General features: G+C 36.1%; 1 protein-coding gene across 1 annotated transcript; it reads right to left on the bottom strand.

Moving 5' to 3' along the window:
* Nucleotides 1-3,774: 3,774 nt before the first annotated feature.
* LOC125651249 (sodium-dependent proline transporter-like) lies at nucleotides 3,775-16,832 on the bottom strand. The gene is made up of 13 exons (XM_048879828.2): nucleotides 14,946-16,832; nucleotides 13,426-13,557; nucleotides 12,232-12,544; nucleotides 11,944-12,076; nucleotides 10,923-11,057; nucleotides 10,053-10,156; nucleotides 9,840-9,964; nucleotides 7,699-7,811; nucleotides 5,553-5,681; nucleotides 5,251-5,350; nucleotides 4,811-4,911; nucleotides 4,237-4,407; nucleotides 3,775-3,983 (listed from the first exon to the last, which is right to left on the bottom strand). Exons 1-13 carry the CDS (start codon nucleotides 15,127-15,129, stop codon nucleotides 3,840-3,842), a joined length of 1,884 nt encoding a protein of 627 aa, XP_048735785.2. The 5' UTR covers nucleotides 15,130-16,832; the 3' UTR covers nucleotides 3,775-3,839.
* Nucleotides 16,833-17,630: the final 798 nt, after the last annotated feature.

Here is a 17,630-nt window from a genome sequence, read left to right as displayed (position 1 = left end):
ACTAGAAATAACCAAACTTTTTCCTAGTGTGAAATTAGTGTGGTCCTCACTGCTACCTAGATTTAGTTGGCGTTATTCTACACAGATACAGGCAATGGAAAACGCCAAAGCAAGAATTAACAGGGAGGGTATTAGGCTAATAGCTTCAAAAGGTGGGGCGTTCATCAAACACACACAATTTGAAGCTAAGCCCGTTCACCTGTATCATTCTGATGGTGTGCATCTGTCACAGCTCGGGAATGACTTATTTCTCAATAATCTACAAGGTGCCCTTGAAACCTTCATTGGTGGCAGGGTTAATGCGTTTCCTTAGACCTGTTTCGATTTGCGGCAATCTGGTTAGCGGTGACCATTTGAGTTGGCGTACTGCCGCCGTCACCACGGTTCTGGGCACTCCCTTGGTGGCGGTTGCAGTCCCACAAGCGCTCCTGTTTCACGGGCGTGTGTGGCACGTGCAAGTGGCGTTTCGGCGCACCCCAACTCAAATGGAGGAGTGCACCCAATATTCTGCAGCTTCATGCCATGAACTTGAAAATTTGCAGTATTGATTGATGATTGAATTGCTGATTGAATGATTGAATTGTTGTTGACATTGAATTGTCGGACTATTGATTGATTGATTTAATATCTTAATTCTTGTATTATTGATTGATTTATTGTATTTTCATTTGGTGACGTTCTACACTTGCGTTTACCCAGTGCGCAATTCGCCCATCTGGGACCGTCACATTTGATTGATTGATTGATTGTCGAGGGGGCGGCTCTGTGGTAGCCCCCAACCATCACCGCGGCCAAGAGCGCCAAAACAAATAAATACCGTTCATTATTATAGTGGTTGTACAGTGTTATTGTTGGACAGGAATCGGTGATAAATGGAAAGTCTTCAGATATGGGTCAAGGTGACTCAGGTGAGCGATGTAGCCCATGGGCCTCTTGTTATTAGTCTGTGTTGTGGAAATAATGGTAGAAACAAAACGTAGTCTTAATCAATATTTTTTTGCATGAATAGGATTACTTAAAACCCAGTATTTACAAAGGGGCTGTGGAAATCGATCAGTGTCTTCGACTGTGTTTGGGTTCCGACATTTATAAAACGTACTAGATTTACCGCTTTTTGGCAGGTGAAAACTCTGGTTTGGTACTTTTGTAGAAGAATTCTCATAACAAAGTTTATGTTTTTTATGTACCTAGGTTACAAACAGTAACCTCTGCAAATTATGTGTTATTACATCCAGCATTAAGAGAGAAATCTCGAAAAAAAAATCGCTATCCGGGACTTTCGGTCGTACTACATTTCCCGCTTACCATGCATGTTCTTGATTGAAAAGTTTTTGTACCGGTGGTATTTCACATTTTTTCTTTAAAAATATTTATGAATAAATTTATATACCTCCCCTTCCTAGAAAGGGGACATATTGTTTTAGTGTGAATTCTTCGTCTTCTTCTGTTTCTCATACTAAGTTTGTCCGGGCCATAGCTTTTGTCGTTTGACACAGACCTTTGATATGAGGAGATTATGGAGAGAAAATTCACGATTGTCTATTATGATGCCTTGTCGTTGATATTGATAATCTGTTAAATTTGTAATAACAGATTAGTAATTTGTTATTATATAAATATTGCATGTAGTTGAGGGTAACATTGAAAATTTTCACCCCGAGAAAACCATTGTCAACTGAGGCGTAGTATAACAGATTAGTAATTTGTTATAACAAAAAAAAAGATACTGCTGCGTCCCTAATATGCTTCCGTAAAAGGGTGTGTGTGAAATAGATCATAGCTATAAAATGTCAGGTACATATGCGTGTAATTATCAAAGTAAAACTCGGATGACGCGTATTCCCAGGACAGGTTTGAAATAATTCATTGGACAGCAATCTATTGATATGAGAAATCTTCAAATTACGAAAGTCCATTGAGCTTATATTCGTAGCTAAATTGAAATAAAATGGGGAATATTTGCGAATAAACGCGTAACCTTCACTTTAAAACGCGGAACTCTCGCGTTATAAAGCGAAATATCATAGTATATACACTTGTATGTATTAGTTATGCAATAAAGGAACCCGTGATTAGTACAATGATTGATTGATGGTATATTGTTTAATGTCCCGCTCGAGAATATTTCACTCATATAGAGATGTCACCCTTGCCGGTGAAGGGCTGCAAACTTTAGACCTATGATCAGCGCTTATACAGCCTTTGAACAGGGAGAGATCTTTCTCATGTCGCACCTGCTGTGACACGGGGCGTCAATTTTTGCAGTCTCATCCGAAGGATCGCCCCATTTAGTCGGCTCCTACGACAAGCAAAGGAAACTGAGGACCTATTCTAACCAGGATCCCCACAGATGATTAGCGCAATGAATGAAGACTGCGCCTTCCATGCATTGTGAAGTAACCTTAATTTTTAGAACTACCGGTATGTGCACATGCTAATACGCCTACATTTTACACAAGCTTATTTCAGTATGCTTGGCAAATATGCTATTGAAGTTTTATTGGTTGCTAAGTAGAATTCATGCTTTACTTGATTAATACCAATGATTGTATTAAAACTTTTTTAATAAGGAAGTATATATTTTATTAATTGAGACCAAGCCTTAAAATATCACAGCATTGTACAGTGCTATTGGATTTCTTGATAATCTACCACAAAATATCTAAATTTACGTTATATTATTTAGTAAATGATGCTTAATCTACATTTGTTTCGAATTAATGTCTTATCTGGAAAATTCGTAAGTCTGTCTCTAGATAGCAATTAGTGATTGTACAAGCAAGTCCTTTTCATCCGATAACAAATGAATCCATACTTTTCTCACGGTGACAGTCGTACCGGTTTATAACTTTGACATTTGATATACGTTTGTTTGGTTACAACACATTTAATTGTTTAGATTTTACAACAATGTTATCTGAGAACGACCTCTCCTCTGGGATAATAGATAACATAAAGTATTTTTCAAAATTAAAGTCAACGCAATCAGTTGATAAGATAATCTGCGTTCATCAAGCAGTCAAATTATATCATGAGATATACTTGTTAAAACGCACAATGTGCAGATGAACAAGTCTAGCATTATTCTTCGTCATAGTAATTGACAAATTATTTCGTGCTGAAGTAGCACAATAGGTAATAGTAATCGATGAATTGGGGTTTATGCCAATGTTTCGCGTTTGTGTTTCGCATGAGAACGCGTAACTTTCGCGTTATATAGCGCAATAGTTATGTACATATTGGAAAAAGTTTCGCGTTATAGAGCAATAATTACTCGTTTATTCGCTATAACACGAAAATTGTTCATTTATTCGCAATAGTTTCGAGTTATAGCGCGAAAATTACGTGTTTAATCGAGAATAATTCCAATGTTATTTATTACAATCGTTTTGATTGGACAAACATAAAGCAAAATCAGAATTTACGCATCAATTAATCCAAAAACGCTATGTGTACATACGCGCCTGAAAACTAGTAACATAGTGCGGGGAAACTATTCAAATTTTTGAAATTGATAATACAGGGAACAAATTGGAATTATAAACGTATACTTGATCAAGATATAGGGTTCACGGCTAATGTGATCGGTCAAAGGGAATGCTCACTCCACCTAGGTACCTGATCCCACCTCTGGTATGTCCAGGGTACCCAACTCTTTTTTTTTTATTGCTTATGGGAGTTGAGATTAATCACTGTTCGTTACCTTCACCTTTCATCATAATCCTATAAAGAAATGGAATGATTCCCTGTTTGTAAAATACGACACTACAATAATTGCGTTATATATGTTTACATGTATATTATATAATTTGTAGGCGATAATTAGCACCAGAACACCTCTATGATTCCCTTCCCAAAATGTTTCTCAGAATGGCAGATTTCATGTCTGGAGGTGAAAATCTGCCTTCCCCTTTATTTTTCTCTGATTCTGATGTTGATACTGGTCTCCAGTCCTCTGAAGGTTTCAAAGATTCACGGAATTTCTGAAATTAAGAGTGTCATGCAAAGTCCTTAATGACAAAATTTAATATCAACGATTGACAAACATGACACCTGAGAAATAACTTTGCATTAAGACTTTACCACTTGATGTGGGCATAATATATCTTTAGACTTAAAGGCTTTAAGATTTGTCATGTATAAATCATATACTTAGACTAAAGGAATATATTTGAAGGGAAAGACCTTTTTGAAAATGAAACTCATCCAATCAGTACGTAAATTTACTAAAATTACCTGATACAAAGTCTCGCCATGACATCTACTAAGTACTCGATATGCGCAGACGGGTATAGGCACGAGGGGTAGTAAGGCAATAATCCAGCCGAAGACTCGGGCATATGCAGGATATGTATACGAACCAACCATTGGTGGGCGATATGTGTACATCGAAAATATTAAGAGCACCTGAAAAAGGAAAAAAAAGATATTTAAGATTTTTGAAAGTGTGTTTTGATATGGTCATGACTTACCCACTTTACGTGTTATTTTTCTTACGGGTGAGATAAATTGTAAGCATTCTACTATCTTTAATTTTGTTTCTTACATGTAGCTAAATGTAGATTAAATGTTTAAAGAGGTGGAGATTCCCCGGCTTGGTGTCATATCTGGCCAGTGGTTGCTTTTTAGGCAAGATATATATTTTTTTAAAATGTTCACTAAAGTGGTAACCTCAATTTCTGATCTGAAACAATTACATTGTATGTTACAGAAACTGTTATACCTATAACACTTTATTAATTGTGCATATATGACATATCAATCAATATTCTGTTGTTTTGATGTTAGAACTACATGTATTTAGTCTCACCATTAATGATAAAGGCGTAATGATACACCAGTGTATCCTCATGTAAACAGGCACACTCCTCCCAATCATTGTCTTTATGTCACGTGACATGTTTTCCGCCCCTACAATGCAGTGTAGCAGTGTACTATTGCAATCCAGTGAAAACACCTTTGTATTGAATCACATAACAAATGCTTACAGTAATAAGGTGTATGTGTGCGCCTCTCAATTCAAAGATTCTGTGATCATGTTGTCAATCAGTGTCTATGATTTTATGATATTCTAAATCGTTAATAATGAAATTATAATCTCCAGAACTACATAATGTTGAAACATTTCTAAAGTAGGTCACTAACTTAAAGATATGGTTTTCCCAAGCCGCAAACTTTAGATATCGCAAAGGAAAACAAACCATCACGAATTACATTTTAAAGACAGTGGATGAAAAGAAAGATTTCTACCATAAATCCAACCAAAAATGATGCACTCGAGCACGCCAAACAGAGGGACAGCGAACGCTGCAATGTACCAGTCTAGAAGCTGGAATATGTACAGACCAGCCTGAAAGAAACGGGGCTTTACAATGTACTGTACGAAATAGAATATATACAGACCAGCCTGAAAGATTTAAAGAACGTTTCTCTTTGATAAACATTAAAACAAGTTTTTAAATGATAAAAATTGTTATAGTACAATTGTACTAATGTCACTCTAACATGATTCAATAATCACTATCAACTGTCTATGTCAATGTGAACCTTACACTTGTGCACAACAACAATCCCACCAGGAAGAAGAAGCAACATGACACTATTGACAGAAGGGCTTTGTGACGTCGAAGGCGCGGGAAAATGTCACTGACAGCTGTCATGCATGCCTCCAGTGTGGCAAACTGAAAAAAGTAGACAACTACGATTAGTAAAAGTTCAGAGGGCCCGTGGCTTATGAGAAGCAGGATCCTAGTAACTTGTTTGTTCCATGTACCTGCATTTTAATAGTTTATGCCCCACAAGAAGTACTGTACAATACATGCTGAGTTTTACCGTACCCTTTCATATATCCGGGTTACAACAGCTTCTCAGTACCTCTTGCCTGTCGAAAGAGGCGACTAAATGGGGCGTTCCTTCGACTGAGACTGTAAAAACCAAGGTCCCGTGTCACAGCAGGTGTTGCACGATAAAGCTCCCTCCCTGCTCAGTGACCTTAAAGGACACATCGCATGTTTCTAAACTTAATTTTTTCAGCAAAATTAATTCATTTCATGCCTAAAACTAATTTGCACGTGTTTTAAATGAAACAGTTTGCGTAGTTTTCGAGTTTGAAAGCGATGAAATTCGAATCTTGAGATATGCATATTTTCTTCGATATTTTAGCCGCCATTATCTGTGACGTCATAGGCGACCTCGCGCGAGAAGGTTTGAAAACAGTTGTTAGCCATTTCATAAACAGATTAGATTTAATTGACAAAAACCCAATTATCACATTAACGGCTTGTAAATAACACTGCATTAGGGTGTTTTGTGCCGTTTAAGGGTCTACTAGCTGTCAGTAGAAAGGGTTTAGACAATCTAATTAAAATTAGATCTTTGATCCGCGCATGCAATCGCGTGAATATCTTTTGTCGGCACAACGACTTTGCCGTAAAAAAAAAAGTAGACAATTTGTCCCTGAATTTTTAAAAAAAAAGCATTTGGACAAAGACGTAGGTAAACTGTAAGAAAATGGTTTTATCAACGCTAAGCACTGTTACATGTAGGCCTACAGCATATGCATTCCGTTCTGCTCTTCAAATTCAATACACACTCGCACCAACTGACCTTCACCTTGTAATAATATATAGGCATAACTTGTGCTCTCAGTTTCTACCAACTGGTAGATTTAAAAGAAAATCAAAGATAAAAAATAATTGAACTTTCAATCATGAATAATAAAATATTGTATATCCTAACTTTGAATTGAATTATAATGCTTTCATTGTTTTTTAATAAACGCGTACGTAACAACAATATGTGCAGTACGCTGCGCTCCCACTTCCTAACAACGTGTACATTAAAAAAATAATGATAAATAAAATTGCTTGATTAGAATAAAGTATTGTGATTTCCACTATACATTTGATCATTTTATTAAAAAAATTTTCGAGCTGCACCCGTGACAGCCTAGGCCTGGGCCTAGTTGTCAATGATACATAGTGTCATAATTTATCTAATCCGAAAATAAAAATAATAATAATTGCACTGTTTATTTAAAAAAATACAACGCTAATTACAGATGTTTAAAGGAATAACATTACCAAATAGTGTTTAGACAGTAAACGTTTATTTACTCGCAATTGCAGATTTCATACTCGTTTTCCTCGCATTTTGGGTCGCTATTTGTATGCGCTGGTGGCTAAAACATAGAAGAATCGGGAAGTTTGTCAACATAGAAATAAATGTTATCCATGGTAAATAAATTAAACCCCTAAAACCCGAGTTTTCTTTTTTAAAAAATATATCTAACACTTCTTTCACAACAAGTTGATCGACGAAGGTCACATATAACGTCACTGTACCACGTGAGTACCTAACTAATTAACTCGGCTTTTTTAAATCGGGGCTTAGATTTAATTCAGTATTGTGGTTAATTATCGCATTATTTCGGCGAACGATCTATTAGAATTAATTTCTATAATCATAAGGAAGACACTAAATGCATACGATTTTGTATTCTTTGAAAGCATGAGATATGTCCTATAAGCACCGAGCATAGACAGCATTTCACCGGCAATGATGACGTCTCCATATGCGTGAACGATTCTCGAGAGGGACGTTAAACAACAATCAATCAATCAACTTTCATATATCCATTCATCTTTGATAATGTATTCGCTCTTTACATTTACATGTTAACTATGCTTGTTTTTATACCTGGCTGTCTAATCCAACGGTGAATAACATTACAAAAAACACAACTGCCCAAAGGTTTGGAAACGGAAGTAGTGAAAGAGCCTCCGGGTACACGAGGAAAGCTAGCCCAGGACCTGGCGTGGAAAACATTCAAATTCAGCGAGAATAGAAGCATATCTGCTGAAAGTTACAATTTATGAGAATTTGCTCTTACAATTATTTATAGAACACTCTGATTATTTCAAGGCCGTTTGATCATGTGTTATACGTTCCATTGTAAGACAAACGCGTAATCAAATATCAGGAAAATCAACTGCCACTGGATGCTACAATATAAACATCTATAAGACGCTGATTCCAATAAGGTAAAACTATGATAAAAGATCAGACTTGAATATATGGGAATTGGAAAATAGAAACGCCAAGCCCAATTCAACATCCCTTCCGATTTAATTAATATGTTTTGTGAAAGGTGAAGAACTACTATAAGCATTACAAGATAGAAAGTTGGACAAACACGGACCCCTGGATATACCAGAGGTGGGAACAGGTGTCTAGGAGGACTAAGCTATTCACCCTCGTTGTGAGCCCTATATCTTGATGAGGTAAACGGACTAATCCGTAGTCAAAATCAGTGTGCCAAGAACGGCCTAACAATCGGTATGAAACAAGTCAAACAGCATTTGACCCAATGATAGATTGTATTGGCAAATTATATTGTTATTATAACTACCATAGAATTTGTGAAATGCTGACTTTAAACGAGACCGTTGAAACCCCTGCACCATCAGCTTGTTTGTCAATAGCCTGCCTCGATTTAAAAAGTGATCATACGCAGAACAACCTCTTGCGTATCGAATCATTTGAGAGATATAAAAACCATACACAAGTGATGATGGAATATCGCTACATAAATATTGGAAGTTGACAATGAAGAAGCTGAGATAATCCCGTTTGTTATAAAGTTGAGTTCTTAGTTTGCCGTTAATATCTATTTGTAATAAAATATCTAAGTATGAAGCAGAAGTGGGCGACTCTGTGGTGTCTTTTATTTTTAGTTCACAGGTATATATGGAATCAACATACATGTATGAATGAAAATCATTGTTAATAAATAGAAAGTCGTCGATATATCTAAATGTCACATTGAAGGTAAATATTTTGGATGACTAATTACTATAGATATGAATATTTTTTGTGCAAAAGAATTCTTTATGATTTTTTAAATGTATTAATCAAAAGACAAGATTTGGAAACTGAAGGACATTACCGCATATCTTACACCTGTAACTAACAATAGGTGAATACATTTCTTACACATGTAACTAACAATATATGAATACATTTCTTACACATGTAACTAACAATAGGTTAATATATTTCTTACACATGTAACTAACAATAGGTTAATATATTTCTTACACATGTAACTAACAATAGATGAATACATTTCTTACACATGTAACTAACAATATATGAATACATTTCTTACACATGTAACTAACAATAGGTTAATATATTTCTTACACATGTAACTAACAATAGGTAATTACATTTCTTACACGTGTAACTAACAATAGGTTAATATATTTCTTACACGTGTAACTAACAATAGAGGAATACAGTTCTTACATATGTAAATAACAATAGGTGAATACATTTCTTACACGTGTAACTAACAATAGAGGAATGCATTTCTTACACATGTAACTAACAATAGGTGAATATATTTCAAAGATTCATGCGAAAAACTATTTTACATGCTTCTACTTGTATGACATTTACTATTTCTAAAATTATATCTGATATTATTATTAATAAAGTAATAAATTATTCCTCTACTTTGGTTGGTGATATGTTCTTGGCAGGCTGATTTTGACTACGGATTGCTTTGTTTACCTGATCAAGATATACATGTAGGGCTCACGGTGGGTGTGACCGGTCGACAGGGGATGCTTACTCCTCTTAGCCATCTGATCTCACCTTTGGTAAATCCAAGCCCAACTCTCTATGTTGTATTCTTTATAGGAGTTTTGATATTAATCACTGTTCGTTATCTTCACATTTATAGGAGTTTTGAGATTAATCACTGTTCGTTATCTTCACTTTTATAGGAGTTATCAGATTAATCACTGTTCGTTATCTTCACCATTCATACTCACCCGCCTGCACTACGTCTTCTACGGGTTTTCCTGCTATGTGGGCCATGTACCCAATAATCGTGAATATCGCAAATCCTCCAAAAATACTCGTTCCTTCGCTTATCAGTGTTAACGTTATGGAGTCCCTGAGAAGGAATTATTGATATGATTACATTAAAACATTTAAATGATAATGGGGAAAAGATAATTACAAGTTATACCAACATCAAGCACCTGTAGCAATCGTTGTTAAATTTGTTGTAGCTGGCCATTGTAATGAGGGGTCCCCATCCTGGTCCCAGTGAGTAAAACACCTGTAAACCTGCCTCCAACCACACCTGTTGAAAGATAGCGATACTGATTAATTGGTCCTAGTGAGTAAAACAGCTGTAAACCTGCCTCCAACCACACCTGTTGAAAGATAGCGATACTGATTAATTGGTCCCAGTGAGTAAAACACCTGTAAACCTGCCTCCAACCACACCTGTTGAAAGATAGCGATACTGATTAATTGGTCCCAGTGAGTAAAACACCTGTAAACCTGCCTCCAACCACACCTGTTGAAAGATAGCGATACTGATTAATTGGTCCCAGTGAGTAAAACACCTGTAAACCTGCCTCCAACCACACCTGTTGAAAGATAGCGATACTGATTAATTGGTCCTAGTGAGTAAAACAGCTGTAAACCTGCCTCCAAGCACACCTGTAGAAAGATGGCGATACTGATTAATTGGTCCTAGTGAGTAAAACACCTGAAAACCTGCCTCCAACCACACCTGTAGAAAGATAGTGAGCACCTGTAAACCTGCCTCAAACCACACCTGTAGAAAGATAGCGATACCGATTACTGTTATAGGAAACCATGACATACAAAGAGCATTCTTCTGTTATATTAATATTTTACTGTATATGAATATGTTGTTTATAGGTACTCAATGCTGCCTTTGTATTATATTAATATTTTATCTAATATAAATACATTGTTTATAGGTAACTCAACACTGCCTTTTCAGAACAATATTGAATCTGACTATGTTGCATACTTGAAGAATTTAGAATTGATGCGCATGTGCGCAGCACTTATTCCTTTAACATTGATAATACCTGGACATTGGCAAGTTTGTTGAAGTCTGGACGTATGTAGAAAAGGATGCCATCAATTGAACCATGCAATGTCAATCCTTTAATGAGAATCACTGTCAGCAGGAGATACGGCAGCGTAGCCGTTACGTAGACTACCTGTATACAGGTGCATTTCAAATTATGATTATATCTGATTTAATAACTACGTACATAAATCATACTTCAGCACAATTTAGATACTGCAACATTCTGATCAAAATGTAAATTTGTATACTTAAGTGATTGATATTCGCGATTAACCGGCAGAATCTTCTCTCGTGAGGTCGATTTTGTTGTGAAAAGGTGAAGATAAAGAACAATGAACAATCTCACAACTTCTATAAGTTAAAACACACCCCGTGAGCCCTACATCTTGATTATGTAAATGGAGCAATCCATAGTCAAATTAAGTGTGTACAGAACAGCATTTGACCCAAATGACAGGTTGTATTGGCAAACTAGATCGTTATAACGACCATAGAATCATATGCTACTAATATGAAATATGATCATTTTATTTGAGAATGTTTTCCCAAACATTCATGAAAGGCGAAGATATCGAACAGGGATCAATCTCATAACTCCTATAAAGAATACAAATAAAGAGAAGGGCAAACACGGACCCCCGGACATATCAGAAGTAGGATCAGGTGCCAAGGAAGAGTAAACACCCCCTGTCACTACCTTGATGTATACCAATATCTGTTGAAAATCACCATTGAGGTGTACTATATGCATTAAGAATTAGAAATATTATAACTGCCTACCCATACATTAGTGAGTGTGTGTACGTGACTTTATAATTGTCAGATTTTGTAAACTATTGATGCAGTTGGATGGATGTCACCAATATGTATCGGTATATAAGGTTTGCGATAAAAATATTTTGTATAGTTTCTTTGAAACTGAGCTAAACTCAAAGTGTGACGGAAGACCGAGAGATGGACATAGCACTATATGCCCCGGCAATATTCATAGCGGGGCATAAAAAAACAATAATTACCTTTCCAAGAGATTTTACTCCTTTGATTAAACAAAGGCAAATCACAATCCACGCTATCAGAAAGCAAAGTGTTAGGCGCCAGTTCAAAGAACCGACATCATGTAGACCCTCTGACAGATTAAGGACGTGGTTGCTAAAATTCAATTTTTCTTAGACATGAATCTATAAAAAGAACTAAAAAAACCAAAATTGGATGTTGAACATTGTCACATTTTGCAAATTTGACATTTCATAGGTGAAGAAACTAACAGAATATGGAATATGTTACAAATGTTTTTTTTAACTTACAACCAAAACTGTTCTTCACTTGTTGAGCTAACAACTTTAGTACCGTTTAAGATACCAACAGCTGTTGTATTACTGGAGTGATTGGATCCCAGGAGAGTCTGGGTTAATGAAACAGATACGTTTAACTTTGTGCTGTTTGAAGTTGATTTGGGCATGTCGTTGATACATGGTGGTGTATTCCATTCCTCGTCACATCTTGACCAAAGGACGGGTGAGAAAAAAGAACTCCCCATGTAGAACAACGTCCAGGTGTTAATTATGTTATAATACAGGGTGATAACAAAAAGAACACAGAACATCCCGACACCAATCCCTACAATTAATATCAATTACTTCAATATAAACCTCCAGGTGTTAATTATGTTATAATACAGGGTGATACCAAAATGAACACAGAACATCCCGACACCAATCCCTACAATTAACATTAGTTACTTCAATATCAACATCATCGATAAGTAGATCAAATGTATATATATATTTACAGAACTACATAGACAGGAAAAGGGATTTACAATGACGACAAAAAATATTATTGTACCTCTACTGATGTTTTACTATATAAAATTAAATGTGGCTAATTCCCTGGAAATTACCATTACGAGACGAATTCCCGTTTTGTCGAGCCTTAGTCAATATTGAGATAATCCCTAATTCCAGCTATCCATAATCCTCTAGATTTTCCTTTGGAATATAGAAAAACAAAACAAAATGTTCTCCATAGTTTTTCAACCAACAGAATCGCGATGCGTGGGACGTGATTTCTAATATTACAGACGGCAACACCGATTCAGTGATCTAACATGGCGACAACTTTAATGACAAGGTTTGATAATTTAGACGAACATGTTTTATGTACATTAATTTGTATCGGTATAATAAAACGGTTAAGTCATAGTCTTTGAGAGAGTTACAAATATTCCAGTGCCCCTCAACCAGGACTACTTCTTTCAGCAAAACGCCTCGGGAAATAGTCCTAGCTGAAGGGTACTGGAATCTTGCTAACTCCCTCAATATATATAATATGCTCTTATTTTACTTAAAATTTACAACTTACATGTATGTAACTGTTTGGGGATACTTTTTGGTTATGAACATATACAACATACACACCAAGAAAACGATATACATTTTTAAAATGAAACAAGGCGCATAAAGTACAAGGGAAATTCCAAGCCTGTTGAATTCATTTACCTTTGAAGAGAGGACAGGCTTCCCAAACATGGAAACATCCTTTCCCTGTAAACTGACCAAGAGAGACTTCGAGAAAATACAACGGTAGACCACAAATCATTAGAAAGAGCATGAAAGGTATCAGGAAAGCACCTGTAATTGACGATAAAAACCTGATTACATGAAATAATCACATGGTCGAAGAATTATATATATTTCATAGTGACATTTATAGAATTTTTAGTTGTATTTGCTTTACACTGCTTAGTTAACTCTGATGCCATGTATTGCTTACTACGATATCGACAAATTATCATCGTTGCAATCACATAGACTAAATGAAAAGGTGAAGATAACAAACAGTAACCAATCCCATAACTCCTATAAGCAATACAGATTAGAGACTTGGGCAAACACGGACCCAGGAGAGGTGGGAGCAGGTGCCTAGGAGGAGTAAGCATCCCCTGTCGACCGGTCACACACGCTGTTAGCCCTATATCTTGAGCAGGTAAACGGAGTAATACGTAGTCAAAATCAGTATTCCAAGAACAGCCTATCAACAATCGGTATGAAACAGGTCAGACAGCATTTCGCCCGATGACAGGTTGTATTGGGAATTTAGATCATTATAACGACCATAATGCTGACTTTAAACGAGACTGTTGAAGCCCTGTAATATCAATTTGTTTTTAAGTAGCCTGCCTCGATTTAAAATCAATCATAAGGTTGCGATGAACACCCATCCTCAATAACATATCTAAGTACGATGTAAATATGAAGGACCCTGTGGTGTCTTTTATTTCGAGTTCACAAGGATATATCGAATTGACAAATGAAAATTAGTATTGTCAATAGATAAAACGTCGTCGATATCTTTAAATGTCGAGTTGACGGCCACAAGATATTTATTCTTCTGAAGAAGAAGATTTGAGAACATAAAACAATCAGCTAACAAAGAGACACAATTCGTGCCCATGGGAATTCCAGCATACTGTTGGAAGACCTGATCATTAAAGATTATGAAGATATCATCAATGAGGATCTCCAGCATATGTTATTTCAACTTCAGAGTAGTATATGAAAGGCGATGATAACGAACAGTGATCAATCTCATAACTCCTTAGCAATACAAGTAGATAGTTGGGCAAACATGGACCCCTGGACACACCAGGGGTGGGATCAGGTGCCTAGGAGGAGTCAGCATCCCCTGTCGACCGGTCACACCCGCCGCGAGCCCTACCATATGAGGACTTCAGAAAAAGATATATGTTAATAAATTTTATTATATGAAAGCCAGTTTTTTTTTCAAACTGATTAATTACTCAGTGTCACAAATATTAAAGAACTGATTAATTTTGGAAACTTTCTACAGTATGCAACAAAGCTACGGAATTATCATAATATGATGTGATACTAATTGTTTGATTTAAATTGTGAATCGTAAACACAATAGGTAAATAAGCAGAAATATAACAACTTGCAGTATACATCGCGCAAAAAACAGATACAGTACAGAATAGGAACTAGCGTGATCAACTTACCGCCACCATTCCTCATACAGAGATAGGGAAACCTCCATATGTTGCCTAGACCAACACAGTAACCGATCATGGATAACATGTAGTCCAGCTTTCTCCCCCATCTTCCCCTCTCGTTCTCCGATTGGTCACTATCGAGGTCGGATGAAGCCGGGCTCAGATCTCTGGATATGACTTTCATTTCCATTTTTCTCTCTTTAAAACTAGCTTGAAGAAGGGGTTTAGTGCGTTTTCAAATGCTGCCGTAAGGTTACGTGCAAGTAGGTTTCATGTGTCAGAATACAAAGTTTGAGATAAGATTTTATGAATGACAGGTGAAACGAAAACACACAGTAAACGATGAAACACACTGACTATACGGGTCTGCAGATTCATGTCGTTTATCGTATTCAAAGAAACCTTTTAGATGAAAGGTGAAAATAACGAATAGTGATCAATCTCATAACTCCTATAAGTAATACAAAATAGAGAGTTGGGCAAACACGGACCCCTTGACATACCAGGGATGGGATCAGGTGCCTAGGAGGAGTAAGCGTCCCCTATCAACCGGTCATACCCACCGTAAGTCCTGTCTTGCTCAGGAAAACGGAGTAATCCGTAGTCAAAATCAGTATGCTAAGAAGGGCCTAACAATTGGTATGAAAAATGTAATTTCTAAGATTTCTATTCATTTTCAGGAAATACATCTTATGTTTACAAGATATTAAGACACATTGATTATACATGTGATTCATATTTAGATATTCATTGTCAAAAATGATGCAAGTAGTGTGATTTTTAAGAGCAAAAATAATTCGTACACATTTATTCTGACGAATCGATGTAACAATCGTTCCTCAAATCGAAAGAATTTAGTGACCCAACACAGGGAAACAATGATCAAAATGTAAAAAAGAGAAGACAGAATCTAGAAATTTCGTAGAATCACAAGGGATGCCGAGAGTTGCGGCTGATCTGTTAAGTGTGTCATCTATTCGTTAATGAAGGTCGTTTAAGCTAAGGTAGGATGGAGACAGAAACAGAAAGGCTGGACAACCAGACATTGGAATACTATTAAGTTGTCTTGTGAAATTTCTATTAACGGATTTCCCTAGATAAGCCGCCCAATTTATACATTCCGTTTATATCTACAGGCAGTCTTTGATGTACAGAGAATGATGAGCGCATTTATTGCAGTTGTATCGTTATTATTTTTTTATCACAGTGACATATGCATGTCGGTCTGATGGATCAGGTGTTTTGAATTCGCATTTAATCAGTATGCAATATTCAAAGAATATGAAGACGCTGTTGTACAAAAATGGATTACCTGAAGCAGTTTCCATGCATCGAATACCAACATTAAACAATATGGACCACATCTTATATTTATTAGTAACATCTACAAAACAACAACATTCATTTAAACGTGCTTTTTTAAATACAGTTTTTTTGGAATGTAACGCATTGCGCAAATTACGAAGAGATTTTCTAAAATATTTAACATTGTTCTGCCCCCAAAAGAAAAACAATTGAGAACTTACATGTATGTATTGTAAAGATTCTGAATCTCAACGAAAGTTACATGTATGTATGTTTATTCAAAATTTACCTATTCTCCTGATTCTTTGCGTGTTTGACCCCTGTTGTTGTATATATGTAACTACGTTTTATGTACATCATGTATACATACTGTTCCATGGTTTATTTGAAATATCGCAAGGTAGAATCAAAAGCTATATTAGTATGCAGTAATCTTTGGATATTGTCGTAGGAATACAAATTAAAGTTACACCCTTTATGCAAATTATGCTTAACTCAATCGGATGAAAAATCGATTGAAGAGCATAAATGGCCAGGTTGCGTCAAAATGTGTTATCTATCATAAAAAAAAACACTAAAAAAAACCCACCCACCCCCAACCCCAAAACAAAAAACCTTAAGCATTTTCAAAATGTCGCATAATAACATGTACAAGGTCTGAAAACTGTGAGAGGAGTTGGTAACATGCTTAAAAATGACAAAGTTCAACTACATCATGTACATGTAAATTTTTCGAAGAATGTCCGATCACTTCCAAAACGACACATGTACATCTATAATGTTTCCATAACCTATGTACAAGGTTTGAAGGATATCAAATAAATGCTATAATCTGCAGATCCGTATAGAGTTCAGTGTGTTTTATCGGTGTGGGAGCCATGTTAACGGCGATAGCATCGTATTAATCATGTTCTATTTGTAGAATAATCATCCAATAACTGAATCCTCGCGTCTTGGAAGATAAATCCGCGAAATAATTAAGTTGTAAGAGGTAGGTAAAGCAGCAACACCAGCTGGTGTCGCTGAATTCCCACTCTCCCCCGCACATTTCACAATATAAAAGCGTGGGTAAGAGTCAGAGGAATTTTGGATTGAATGAGTAGGGAAAATCGATACATCCGGCATGACGGAGGACCAGGTTGGGGAGAGCAATGATAAAATCGGCCTCTTACAGTGTTAGTCATCCTCACTGTTTGATAATCCTTAGTAATCCCATGTTTTGATTTTATAAATATCATTCTTTATTTCCAATTCAAATGCTTTATTGACGATTACCAAACATGATGAGGCATACATCATAAATTAACATCATATACTAGTATATATAACATTATACACATTTTCAGATTAACCACCATTGTCCTGATTTCTCAACTCAGTGTTCCT

This window comes from Ostrea edulis, chromosome 5, assembly GCF_947568905.1.
Source record: "Ostrea edulis chromosome 5, xbOstEdul1.1, whole genome shotgun sequence".
NCBI lineage: Eukaryota > Metazoa > Mollusca > Bivalvia > Ostreida > Ostreidae > Ostrea > Ostrea edulis.
The sequence above is the reverse complement of the archived record's forward strand: the minus strand, read 5'-3'. Positions and strand labels throughout refer to the sequence as shown.

Coding starts and splice junctions, on each gene's coding strand:
- LOC125651249 (XM_048879828.2), bottom strand. CDS start 15,129: ATGGAAATGAAAGTCATATCCAGAGATCTGAGCCCGGCTTCATCCGAC. Junction 12,077..12,231: donor AGTGAAGAACAGTTTTGGTT/GTAAGTTAAAAA, acceptor ATTGAATTTTAG/CAACCACGTCCTTAATCTGT. Junction 11,058..11,943: donor GAGTAAAATCTCTTGGAAAG/GTAATTATTGTT, acceptor ACCTGTATACAG/GTAGTCTACGTAACGGCTAC.